Source organism: Gadus macrocephalus, chromosome 9, assembly GCF_031168955.1.
Source record: "Gadus macrocephalus chromosome 9, ASM3116895v1".
Taxonomy (NCBI): domain Eukaryota; kingdom Metazoa; phylum Chordata; class Actinopteri; order Gadiformes; family Gadidae; genus Gadus; species Gadus macrocephalus.
In genome coordinates, this window is record NC_082390.1 from 14,358,670 (window position 1) to 14,371,399 (window position 12,730).

At 47.3% G+C, this 12,730-nt stretch overlaps 1 protein-coding gene across 3 annotated transcripts; it reads left to right on the plus strand.

The window, feature by feature from the left end:
- The first annotated feature begins 372 nt into the window (after positions 1 to 372).
- Positions 373 to 12,729, plus strand: btbd10a (BTB (POZ) domain containing 10a). Of its 3 annotated transcripts, XM_060060953.1 has the most exons (9): positions 373 to 555; positions 2,217 to 2,439; positions 4,541 to 4,803; positions 5,464 to 5,764; positions 5,984 to 6,086; positions 8,212 to 8,332; positions 9,645 to 9,842; positions 10,449 to 10,559; positions 11,147 to 12,729. In XM_060060953.1, exons 2-9 carry the CDS (start codon positions 2,312 to 2,314, stop codon positions 11,761 to 11,763), a joined length of 1,842 nt encoding a protein of 613 aa, XP_059916936.1. In that variant the 5' UTR covers positions 373 to 555; positions 2,217 to 2,311; the 3' UTR covers positions 11,764 to 12,729. The 3 variants fall into 3 exon arrangements, with proteins under 3 accessions (XP_059916936.1, XP_059916937.1, XP_059916935.1); XM_060060954.1 differs by lacking the exon at positions 2,217 to 2,439 and having other exon boundaries at positions 374 to 555; XM_060060952.1 differs by lacking the exon at positions 373 to 555 and having other exon boundaries at positions 1,764 to 2,439.
- The last annotated feature ends 1 nt before the right edge of the window (position 12,730 follows it).

Sequence of the window (12,730 nt, forward strand, 5' to 3'; positions counted from 1 at the left end):
TAAATTATTGTAGACCATCAGGTGGTAGACGTCTGATATACCAATACATTTTTTTTAATCTTTTTTTGCACTCGCAGCTGGATAGCGTTGAATGTTAGACCAGTTGTTACAGCGATGATATTCAATGTCATATCTGTGTTTGTATATTTATGTTGGCCTATTATACTTAATTATAACGAATGTAGACTTTTACTACAGAGAGATTGGTTGCTTTACGAACCTTTACAAAGAGTAAGGAGTTGACAGGGATGCTACATTTGAGTTCAACAAGAATATAGCTAAAATCTGTTTGAACGTTGAGAGAACCCGAAAAAACCCTGTCAAACAAAATAAAAATAAAACTGGAACAAAACCACGACGGTTCTCTCGGTACTTTGAGTTCTCGCGATATTATTCTACCAAGTCCGCTTTTAAAACCCAAACAAATGGTCTTCGGCAAGTTTTTGGAGGAAAAAATCAAAAAGGGGTAGTCAGTCCTCATTGACTAATTCAGCAATTGCATATGGGATTATAGACTGCAACATACATATTTTCCTTGGAATGTAACTCGAAGAGGTAATCCACACTCACTCGTATGTATGTGTTGGCTAGCGCTAGCCGACGTAGCTCTGTAGGCTGTCTTTAGTTTATATAACATTACTGTTAGTCTTGTTTGTCATAACGTTACGTTTCAAGATTGAACTTTACTTTAATTTGCTGTTTATTGTTTCCAGGGTTGATCGTTGCTATGACTGGTGTGTTGCCTCTCAAAATAGTGTTTAAAAAGCTCAATATCGCCCATGCTCATTTCTGAACATAAGTTTCTGCTAATATTTTAAAACCCATCAATGTTATGATCTGCAGACGGTGGGAACGGGGCTTTTCGTTTTTTTTTTTTGTATTTTACTTGTCTAATTTTGTATCTCTAACCGGACACTGAATGTATATTCGCTACCATAGTGGGCTGAATCGTATGGCCTGTTGGTGACATCAAAAATGCGAATGTTATACCAGCTTTACCGTGTGTTATATTCCCAATGCAAGAGCAGGAAAACATCGGTGATCTGCCCACTAGATTCGTTATACTGTCAAGGGAACTGACAGTGTGTGAATGTAGCAGATGTTTTGAAGCATAATCCTCTCCATGCCTTATCTGGCTTCCCGATAATCATCAAGCTTGTTTAGAGAATTGCTTGGCCGAAGTGGTCCACTTCACACAACTTGGAACCTGAACATTGAATTAGAGGGAAAAAATGCCGCGGTTAACCCAGGTAAAACGACTTTAATCGGGTTTGAATGTGACAGGGATGACCTGTTTGTATTGCCCTGCCGGCTGGAGAAACGATGGTGTAAAGTCCCCTAGTGTCGCAACGACGCCATTGCCCTGGCTCGTGCAATAGTAGTACTATAATAATATAGTAATAATAGTAAGTTCCTGCAATACCGGAGGCAGAAGATTAGGCAGGTATTAGGTAAGGATGGTTGGGTTTTAAATATTATACTAGGGATGGTTAAGTTAGAATTGTTAGGTTAGAAATGATTGGGTTGTCAGAGATTGTTATGTTTAGGTATTAGGTTAGAGATGGTTATGGTTAATGCAAGTTAACGTATTTTAAAATATAGATAAGGGTAACTGGTTGTGTTTCATCATGTTTTAATGAACCACTTCGATTTTTCGCCATCCATGGTAAAATAAACGAAATAAATAAATAAAGGGTCTTTGAGTGGGGTCCTGAAATGGCAGCCTTCGGTATGTAAGAACGTACTAGTCGGCTCGTGTGGGGTTTCAATGTTTATCTCTTAGGTTAAATGTACAAATGGACCCTGCATTGCTGAAGGAAAAATAGGAAAGTTAGTATAACGTTTCGGTCTCCAATAAGGAAAGGTAAAACGGATAGATGCTGGAGTGAGACCAGTGTCTGGCAGTGCTATTTGCGGACGAAAAATAGGTATGATCTGAAAGAAAAAAATGGCCACATCAACCATATAATTTGCAGAGGCACAATGAAATCGGAAGAAGGAGAATAAGGTATCTGTCAATGAGCTATATCATTTGCAGACGGCCAATGAGGTCGGGCAATCTACGTCAGCGGATGTGCTCAGTTCGTGCATGCATGCATGCCCACATTGCCCCGCCGAGCACGCGGCCATTCATATTTGAAGGTACCAGTGACTCTGAATGGCAAGGGGCGCCTCTCTTTTTTCACGCCTCCTTGTCACATCTTTTTTGTTGTCAGAATCGGAGACCAGCCTTTGCAGTTGAGGATGCGTAGGAACAGCGAATGAGTTTGGCACAATGGAGTCTGTGAAATAATGCAGAAGTTGGCAAGTAATGAGCGAGGATGCTGAACCTGCTGGCAAGCCCGCTTTGTTCGGAGGAGCACAAGCCTTCTGCGCCGCTGTCATTCCGCAGCTCGTCCCCTGCTGCTTTGTCTTTAGTTTGCCCGGTGATCCTGACTGGTAGGTGGATGACATGCCGCTCTGTACATCGTGTTTTTATTGTCATGTGTTAAGCATTTAGGATCATTACAAGGCTCCTTCACTACTACCTATGTTTAATGTTTGAACTTGAATTATATATTCAAATTCAAATGACAACGATGGCTGTGGTAATTGTATCTTCGTTGACAATATATTTGGATTTGAGCTGCACCTTTCTTTCGGTTCAACGCTAGCAGTGTCAGCAGTATAAATATTGAATGGGACCCTTTACTTTCACTGGCACTGCTCACGACCACTGCTTAAAATAGACTTGGAGCGACATATTTCTTTGCCTGATTTTGCCTAGTGGCTTAATATTGGGTTTTATACATTACACCTGTCGTAGGTCGGCCCGGCAGCGAGGTAAAATGTAAAAACATGATGTATTTTTTTTTTTTGTCCTGAAAAATCTCGCTATCGGTGTTTTTGCAACACCTTTTGCAGGATGAGCATTCCCCTACCTCCTTTGTTCTTTCTATGACCGATGGAAGAGCACCCGAGTTCCTGGCAAGCTGCAGGACGCCGCATATGCTATACGATCCGCATTCGGATAGGACAATGAGCGAGTTATTGATATGTCATAACTAGAATCACTTGCCCTACTCATTTTGTGTGTGTGTGCGTGTGTGTGTGTGCTGCTATGGTGACCCTAATCTTCAAGGACACCACCAGTTTGCACAATGGACATCTGGCACTATGATGTGGGCACAGACTATGAAGTGGGCACACGGTTGGGGGGAAGATAGAAAAAAAGATTGTCTATAGGTTATCAACAATTGGGTGGCCGAGTCATTTGCATTTGTTGGTTAAAGACTGCAGCAGATCTTTATTTTTTCTTTGTTTGCCCAGTTCAGTGTATCTAATTCTAGCAGACATGTCATATACCCGATGTTAATCTGGGGGTTGGGCTAGGAGTGTTCGTCTTCGATGTTGGACCTTGATGGGTGTGCTTCTGCAGCTAAAAACGTAAATCACGATAATTTACTGTTGTTTTTTTCAAAATACAGTAAGATCCATCCTGAAAGGTTGCAACCTGAAAGATTGGATCCACACATTAAGTTAGTAAGCCAGCTATGCATGACTTACTTTGAAACACTATGAAAGGTATAGTGTATCTGGACAGTGAGTTGCACAAAGCAATTCAAGGTGGTTTGCATTTATATCAAGTTCGCATTTCTTACTGTATGGTTGTAAAAAGCAAACCAGACTTTGTCTTTGTTTCGTTAATTCAAGACGCGTTACCAAAAATACACTGAAAGCAAATTTTTGTAGACATGATTTGATTTATGCAGGCACGTGTTAACCTTGAACCGATGAGCAATTGATTTATATTGATCTTTCATGATTTGATGGTGAGAGGGATGGGCTTAATTACATGATTGTGTGTTTTACTGTGCCATTTTCCAGTTCATGTCGACATTGTTTGGATTCATGTCTATCCCTGTTGTTGCGAAACGGGGGCAAAGATAGTCCTGGCCACTATCTGAGTATGCTCATTAGGTGCTCCATCTTCATTTGGTGTAAAAGCCACATGAAAGCATGGATCACCTTTACTCGCTCCAGAGTTTCCGTCACGTACTGGTTATGGTACTCCAATGGGCATCATCACATTTACAGCCGACCCCGGATAAGCGGATGAAGATGAGATGAGATGAGGTACCTTGCAGCAGGTACAGATGTAGAAGTCAGTCTCTCAGGCCCCCATGTGCTGACAAGGCAGCACCGGTTACTGTCCTGCTCAGAGGTCTCTTAACCAGTCAGGAGGCGAAGCTGCACCAGGCCTCCTATCAACACAGGATATTCAATTCCTTCCTGGTTGTATCTTAGCGCAAATGCCTTCCTAAACACAGGCAAAAAACTCTTGCGTAATCTATTTCCTTACTACTAATTTAAGTTGGTCATTCGTTGCATTGAGGCATTGGCATGGCGTGCATTCGTGTCTTTTTGTGCCAGTCGTTGGCCTGGGGGAGCAAAGACGAGGTGAACTGGTCTCCCGCTTGAGGCCGCCTCCACCAGTCCGTCACGCGCGACTGAACAGTAAAAAAGCCCCCCCCCCCCCCCCCCCCCCCTCTCTCCACAGTGAGCAGCATCGTGGCTCGTCCGTTCCGGACCACCCCGACCCACAGCAGCACCCCGCCAGCGGCATGAGTGCGTACGGAGCGGGCGCGTCCGCGTTCGGTGCGGCCGGTGGCGGCGGCGGCGGTGGCGGCGGCGCTGCCGAACACTACAGGGAGCCCCAGCGGCGGCGCTCCGGCGACCGCTCCCGGGACTCCTCCCACGAGCGCGGAGAGTGCCAGCTCACGCCCTGCATCAGGAACGTCACCTCGCCGACGCGGCAGCACGGTGAGGGGCAGTGGGACGCATCAGTCCGTTGTGGTTTAGCCATTACACCTGTGTGGGATTTAGTGAAGGACATGAAGCATCGGGACGTATTGCACAAGGAGGAGGCAGGCTGCAGACAGTGGGGGTTGAGGTTCGACCCAAGAACCTTTCGGGCGGGAGTTAAACACTATGAGTACTACTGCTGGACTCCTGCGAATTACCAGGGAGGGGAAGATGCTCTAACTCAGAGATGAGAACTCGGGGGGGTGGAGCTTGCAGAAAGACTGCGAAAAGGGTGTTTAATGGCGGGTGCACGCTGGGCGATAACTTGATATGAGACCCGATATAGTTTTTAGTTTATGGATATCGTAACATGACTTTCCCTTGTTTTAATGGCTGAATTACGGAAAAGTGATGTTGGTTTCTGAACTCGCCAGAGTTGGAAAATCTGTTATTTGCCTTATCCAACTTGGTCATTAAGTCCACATGGCCTAGATTATTTATCAAAATCATTGTGTAAATATTTGTTGAAAACACAGATAGTCCTCCCTGCAGTATGGTCTCAGACAGTATTGAGGTATTTGGTCAAAGATGCAGATATTTCATTTATTTGATCCATTCCACCGAGCCCGACCACCTACCCTCTCCCACATGTCGCCTCGTCTCCCTGGTCTCTTCCAGACCGCGAGCGCGGCGACGGGGGCTCCTCCTCGCGGTCGTCCAGCCCCCGGCCCCCCAGGGCCCAGCTGCCCTTCTCCCCCATCGGAGGAGCCCTGATGGGCGTGCTGCCCCACCCCAAACCCCTGGGCGTGTCCCTCGCCCACGGGCCCTGCGACATGATCTACGTGTACGACGTGGGCCCCAAGGAGGGTCCGCGCGGCGTGCTGCGCGCCGGAGAGAGGGTCACGCTCATCGTGGACAACACCCGATTCGTGGTGGACCCCGCCATCTTCACGGCCCAGCCCAACACCATGCTGGGCAGGTGAGGGTCCAGCGGGGGGGTCCAGCGTGACACCCAGTTTTTTCCTTTGTCCTTGCGTCTAAGGCCGTCATGATCAGTTTAAGATTTGATGTGAACGCAGATGATCTCAGCAGAGATGATTATTGATAATTGATTGGTTTTGAATTATTTCTTGTTCCAATGTTGCAGGGACACGATAACACAAGCATTGATCTCTAACGTTTACTCCTTTTTCTATAGGATGTTTGGTTCTGGGCGAGATCACAACTTCACACGACCCAATGAGAAAGGAGAGTTTGAGGTTGCGGATGGAATCAGCTCCACAGTCTTCAGGGCTATACTGGTAAGATGGAGGGCTTTGACCTCATTCCTTTTCACAAGGAATTTATTTGAATGTTTTCATACTTTTTGCTGTGCTTTATTTGCATTTTGTATTGCCTCACTCTTTCTAGCTGTCACACCCATTGCCTCCATGTATTTATTTGTTATGGTTCCATGAGGTGTAGCACACGTCATTCTGAATTGTGATTGGATGCTTGTTCCGTGAGACACACCCACTGTTCCTGAAACACCTCATCCTTCTTTCCTTCCTTCCTCTGTTATTTTCTGATTTCAATGCTGTTGGAAGGGCAACATATTGAATCAAATGGGAATCAAACTGAGAATTATATTGTTGTGTACTCCAACAGAGAATGTGTATTGTCTGTAACAGACAATACTCCTTGTCTATTCCTGTTGTGAGGGAGCAAAATGTCAAGTGCTCATCTAGTGTCTTTTTGAGTGTTGACAGTGCAGTTTTTTCAATCTGGTTGCCTTGCCGGTGTTTCCACTACCAACTCAGCAGGTACTATGCAGGGTTAGTGTTTGCCCTTTTTCTCCCTTTTCTTTTTTTTTTGTTGAAGGTTGATGGTTGCAACAACATTGCGTAATATACCGATAGCTCCATTGATTTGAATGTCTTTCTTCTTTCGCTCGTGCTTTCATATCTACATTCTGTGGTGTCAAGATCACGACTGTGGACTTGACTGAAGTGCACTGGCGAAGTGGACAAAACATACAGACATTGGCAGGCGTCTAATCCCAGGATAAGTCTTACCGTTTCGGCAGGGCTTGGCAATAGAGCCACCTTTGGTGTTTTTCTGGAGACTCATCCGTTCGTTCAAGTCAGCTGGTTCAGGGGTAAGGACCCAAAAAGAAAATGAAAATGTCCTTTGTACATGGCTGAATGTCTGCTTTCTGTTGGCATAACGAGTAACGATCCTCACTGTGGGAATTGGATATTGCGAAACTCTGAATATTTAACGTGGAAATGTAATCCTAAAACTAATTCTGAGTGAAAGTGTTCCCAGTGGCCATTTCTGGTCTGTTCATGACGCAGCTGAAAAGTGTCAACAAGCTGCTCGCTGTCCAACGGCTGCTGGTAATAATTAGTGGTGGTACTAATAGCTCCATTTGAACAGGTTGGCTCCTGGATCAGGTGCTACCTACAATTCTAACCGGGTCACCCGTCGTCTCAGCGAGGTTAACCCCTACAATGTAGTCACAGGAGGTGGCCCAACCCCATCTGAAACACTGGTTATTGTTTTCGTCCTTGTTAATTTTCTGAAATCTGTGCATGGTGCCACAATCTGGTTAGTGACCGATCTCACACGACCACATGTGTTCTACAATCATTATATTACCCTGGTTGTTTTGGGGTGTACCCGCAGCTTGTTTTGGGTTTCCAATTCATCTAGAATAGCAGTGGCAATAGATCAGCCAACCGGGATAGCGCTCCTAGGGAAGGAGAATCACCCCAATCAGTGGGCGTGTATAATAACCATGCTAGGAAGAAGAAGAACGGCTACCTGTTAATTTACTATGATGTGCGCGTACCGGGGATCAGTATTTAATACTGGTATGTGCCGTGTTTCCACAACGCTACGTAGGCAATGACGCAGATGATGCTATCACATGGTAGTCCTTACGCAGAGGTTTTATTCTGTAGTATAATCTAGCAGGGAAGGGTTGAGGAGCAGGAGGCGTTTCAATTAAAGTTGTACATTTTGCAACGCAACATGTAAACAAGCCATCCAGCATGGTCATAATGGAGAAACGGTTGCCGTATTGGCTTCCATTGGCTCGATTCACCATCGTGCTTGTCCCTGCTCTGTTCCCCTCCTCTCTCTGCATTCTCACTCAACCTCCACCCCCACCACACACTCTCTCTCCTCTTGCCCACTCACTCACTCTCGCTCTCTTTTTTGTGTGTGTGTGTGTGTGCGTGTGCGTGCGTGCGTGCGTGCGTTCCGGCAGCGTTACTAATGGCGCTGTCTTTTTCTCTCTCCCGTGTGTGCGTGAACGACCTCGGCTCTCCCGCCCCGCCGCGTGGTGTGTCATGTTTTGTGTTGTGCGTGTGTGTGCGCGCGTGTGTGCGTGCCGTGTGCCTGCGTCTGTGTGTGGGTCCGTGCGGCGGGCCAACATGGCAGGATTACTACAAGTCTGGGATAATCCGCTGCCCGGATGGCGTCTCCATTCCCGAGCTGAGGGAGGCGTGTGACTACCTCTGCATCTCCTTCAACTACAGCACCATCAAGTGCAGAGACCTCAGTGAGTACCGGCGAACAAAGTTGTTGCTCGGAGGACCCTTAGCCCCCCCCCCCCCCCACCCAGCACGCTCATCATCGACACCGAAGGGATAGCATGTAGAGGCTCCGTGTTCACCATGTAGCGGGCTGAGATAAACACCGGGGTGAGTTGTTGTGGTTATGTAACACGTGTTTGTTGTTGACGGAATTAACACGGGCGTTAATTACTTTTCTGAGATGATAATGCTACGGAAGCGAGCAGCCGATAGTCACGATGGTGAATTATTCACTAGATGGTAAGCAGAGCTCAGAGGATACTGCGTGTGTGTGTTTAAACGCGCCTACATAGTGAAGTTATTTTTAGCTGTTTCGATCCTTCTGTAGAGATGATGCGGGGCAGGGCTCATCCCGCTACTGTGGTTTGAGTCCGAGACGAGGCAGACCACGATCCCTGACGCCATTGTTTTCTTCGTACTGCTCTGTTACACAGTGCTTGTGTGTGTGTTTGTGTGTGTGTGTGTGTGTGTGTGTGTGTGTGTGTGTGTGTGTGTGTGTGTGTATGCGTGTGCGCGCAGCAGCCTGTTTGTTTCTGTGGCTGTACCAGTGGACAGGGGCGTAAGTAGGAGGAGGAGCTGTACCCTGCTCAGCTGTGTGTGTGTGTGTGTGTGTGCGTGTGTGTGTGTGCTAAGTAGGTCATGATTAGCTGTGAGAATTACTCTCTCCGCAGCGGAAGCTTGTTGACCCTAACAGTGTGTTGGTTTTATTTTAGCAGATATTTTGTGATACAAGTGTTTTTCTGCTTTTTTATATATTTGATTGTTCCCAATTCTTTGGTCCATTTCTGTATTCGCCTCATATTAACACGTCTGTATATATATTTTTTAACATTCCCAATAAAACATTCCTCAAACAAGGAAGTTCACAGAAGTAGTACAAGTACTATATGTTGTAGTAGTATGTGTTAAGTATACATTTGACCGGATGATGGAGGTTTAAACGTGGCTGAGGAAGCAAAGAATCGGCCGTAATCGCTGAATTCTCTGAAACCAAACAGAGAGCAGTGCTGTTGCAGCATTAGCCACCCTGCCTCTCTGAATGCCTCCTTCCATAAAGAAAAGATAACCAAACAACGTCCCAAGTTCAGCGTGCTTTTTATCGCCACCGCTAGGCTGGAGCAAATCAGGGCCCTGAAGTGCATCACAAGCCTTTTGCATGGAAACGTTCAAACAACCGGCAGCATCGTCAATTCCTGGAGCTCCCCCCGGCCCCTCCAGGGCCACCAACCACTAACAGCCGGTCTCTTATCCTCCCCCCCCCCCCCCCCCCCCCCCCAGGCGCCCTGATGCACGAGCTGTCCAACGACGGGGCGCGGCGTCAGTTCGAGTGCTACCTGGAGGAGATGGTGCTGCCGCTGATGGTGGCCAGCGCTCAGAGCGGCGAGCGCGAGTGTCACGTGGTGGTGCTCACGGACGACGACGTGGTGGACTGGGACGAGGAGTACCCGCCCCAGATGGGAGAGGAGTACTCTCAGAGTGAGTGGGGCTTCCTGCACGGTAGTGGCACTCCCCCCGGGAGGATAGACCTGCCCTACCAGGAGTTGACATTAGGAGAGTAGACGTTGTTAAAGTGAAGCATCGTTCTGCTGATTGAATTACTGCCATCTTATATGGTGTGTGTGTGTGTGTGTGTGTGTGTGTGTGTGTGTGTGTGTGTGTGTGTGTGAAAGAATCACATTTTGCGTCCTGTGAGAGTAGACTCTTCTAGTAAAGACGGAAATCCTTAATCTACGTCACCTTTTCACTGCACATTTTTAATTCGAAACCAAACTAAACCCCTCGCTCTTTATCATTTTGCTGTTTGGAGTGAAATCTAATTTACAAAAAGTGATGACTGCTGTAGAAAATAAGTTTATGATGCAGGTTTAAATAGTGCCATAAAAGCAAATTAAATGTTCATGGTCACACAATTATCCCCTCAAGCTTTTCCCTCAGAATGAAAGGAACAACATAAATCAAAATATCGCCAGAATAAAACGTTCACTATAAACCAACATACCCACTGGGTAGAAACAGCTGTTCAACAGAGAATGTGATGGATGATGTTTTAAAGAGTTGCCTCTCTTCCTGTGTTGTCACCAGTCATCTACAGCACCAAGCTGTACCGCTTCTTCAAGTACATCGAGAACCGCGATGTGGCCAAGTCTGTGCTCAAGGACAGGGGCCTGAAGAAGATCCGGCTGGGCATAGAAGGTGCCAACAAACGCACGCACACTGCTTCATTTATTCCTAGAAGTGACACTACAATCATGCTTCCAATTTTGCCATTCCCTTGCTACAGTGATTAACCTTTCATAGATATTTACAGTGAATGGCTTCTTAAACTAAAATGATCCAGATCGGCCAGATGGTGGCACTATATGAAGAACGCTCATGTATTAATCTAGCCATGGTCATTGGGCCGCATTTTCCCCTGGACCTGATTTTCTGAGATAGGTTTGGTCGAGCATAAAATCTGCCAAACCCTCCGATTAACCTGCCTATGAATCCATTGCAACACACCTTCACCGTGTTCCCCTCCACACACCCAGCATCACAGACAGATCAGCAGTCTGCTCTGTCTCCCCCTAAATAATATTGCCTTATCCAATTTATTGGATAGTCCCCAACGTAAAGGTGCTATACAAACAAAATGTACGAGATGATTATAGTTCCATTCGTGTCGGCGCAAGATATAAATGCTTGTATGTCTCTGCGAATATTTAATTTTTGCATACCATTTCATATTTATTTTTTGTCCAAGTCAAGTTATGCAATGTTTTCTAATTGCTCTCCCCCAGGCTACCCGACCTACAAGGAGAAGGTGAAGCGGCGGCCCGGGGGTCGCCCGGAGGTCATCTACAACTACGTCCAGCGGCCCTTCATCCGCATGTCCTGGGAGAAGGAGGAGGGCAAGAGCCGCCACGTGGACTTCCAGTGCGTCAAGTCCAAGTCCACCACCAACCTGGCGGCCGCGGCCGCCGACATCCCCCAGGACCAGCTGGTGGTCCTGCAGCCCTCCGGGCCCCCGGTGGACGAGCTGGACACCCTGCCGGGGCACCACCCCCCCCTGCCCCCGCCGCTGCCCCCCCCGGGCTCTGAAAGCCTCTACCTCCACCAGCGGGTGCCGGGCCACGACGCGGTCTCGGTGGGCCTCCAGCCCCCGGCCTCACTGCTCCAACCCGCCAGCCCAGAGGGCGGAGGAGCCGCGGCCGCCCACCCCCCGGTGCACGCTCACGACATGGGCAGCCACCACCACCACCAGCCCCCGGCTGCAGAAGGCCCCGGCCTGCTGCCACACCCCCTGGCTAGCAGTAGCCAACAGCAGCAGCAGCAACCACAACACAGCCCCAACCCCCCCTCTCAGTCGGCCTACCACTATGAGCCAGACCCTGACTCTCCGTCACCCTCTGCATGAAACGGACTAACCCCCCAACGACCACGCCCCACCCCCATGTCCCCCCATTGCGCCTGGCCATCGGCCCTTTTGCCTTCTCTTGCACACATGCGACCTCAAAGCAGAAAGACTGTTGAGAGGAATTAGCACTTGACACACGCCGCCGCCGCCGACGGATCAAAGCACAGTACGCACATGGAAAACCCCCACCCTATGTTTTATTTGTGCCGACTTTTTTTTACCGACCAAAGGAGATGTTTTTGGCAGCATTGTTTGTGCGTCCACATCGGAAGGAGAAAGTTCCTCAGATTAGGATTCGATATTACCTGGGATATGCGTCTGCATGTAAGTAGTACTTCGGAATTAGGATGCTGTGATACTCTGGATATGCGTCTGCATGTCGGCAGATGGGGTGGATACGCAACACCGTACCTTACACTGAGGTGATCACTATGCTGTTCGACAGTTCGCTGAATGGGATGGTTCACTTTTCTATTCCAAGTTTTCGACACATGGCCACCCTTCTAGACGGCTTTGATTGGCCTACATCCCAGAAACTCATGTTGGCTTGTTTTCCAAATGCTTTTTTATGCTCACCCCAAGAGATAATGTAGTTATTTAATTCACTGAAACATAAATCAGCCTTATGTTTGGGGACATACAGACAGACACACACACACATTGTAGTAGTAAAATGCTGTTTACACCTGGGTCACAACAAGACTACCAATTAGTTCTCCATAGTGTCCCGTAGAACTCGGGAGCGCTTCAATATGGTGTGACGTATCTAGCTAGGATATCAACATGTTTCATTGTACTGACAAGCTGAGAGGGTATTGAGTATAATCCCTAGTTCCTAGACAGGTAAAAAGCCAAATTAATGTTTGTGGTGAAAAATTTGAAGCCATGTGCACATGAAAGGAGCAAACAATATAGATGTGAATAATTTGCTGCGATCATACTCATGAAATAAAATTAGTGATTCTAT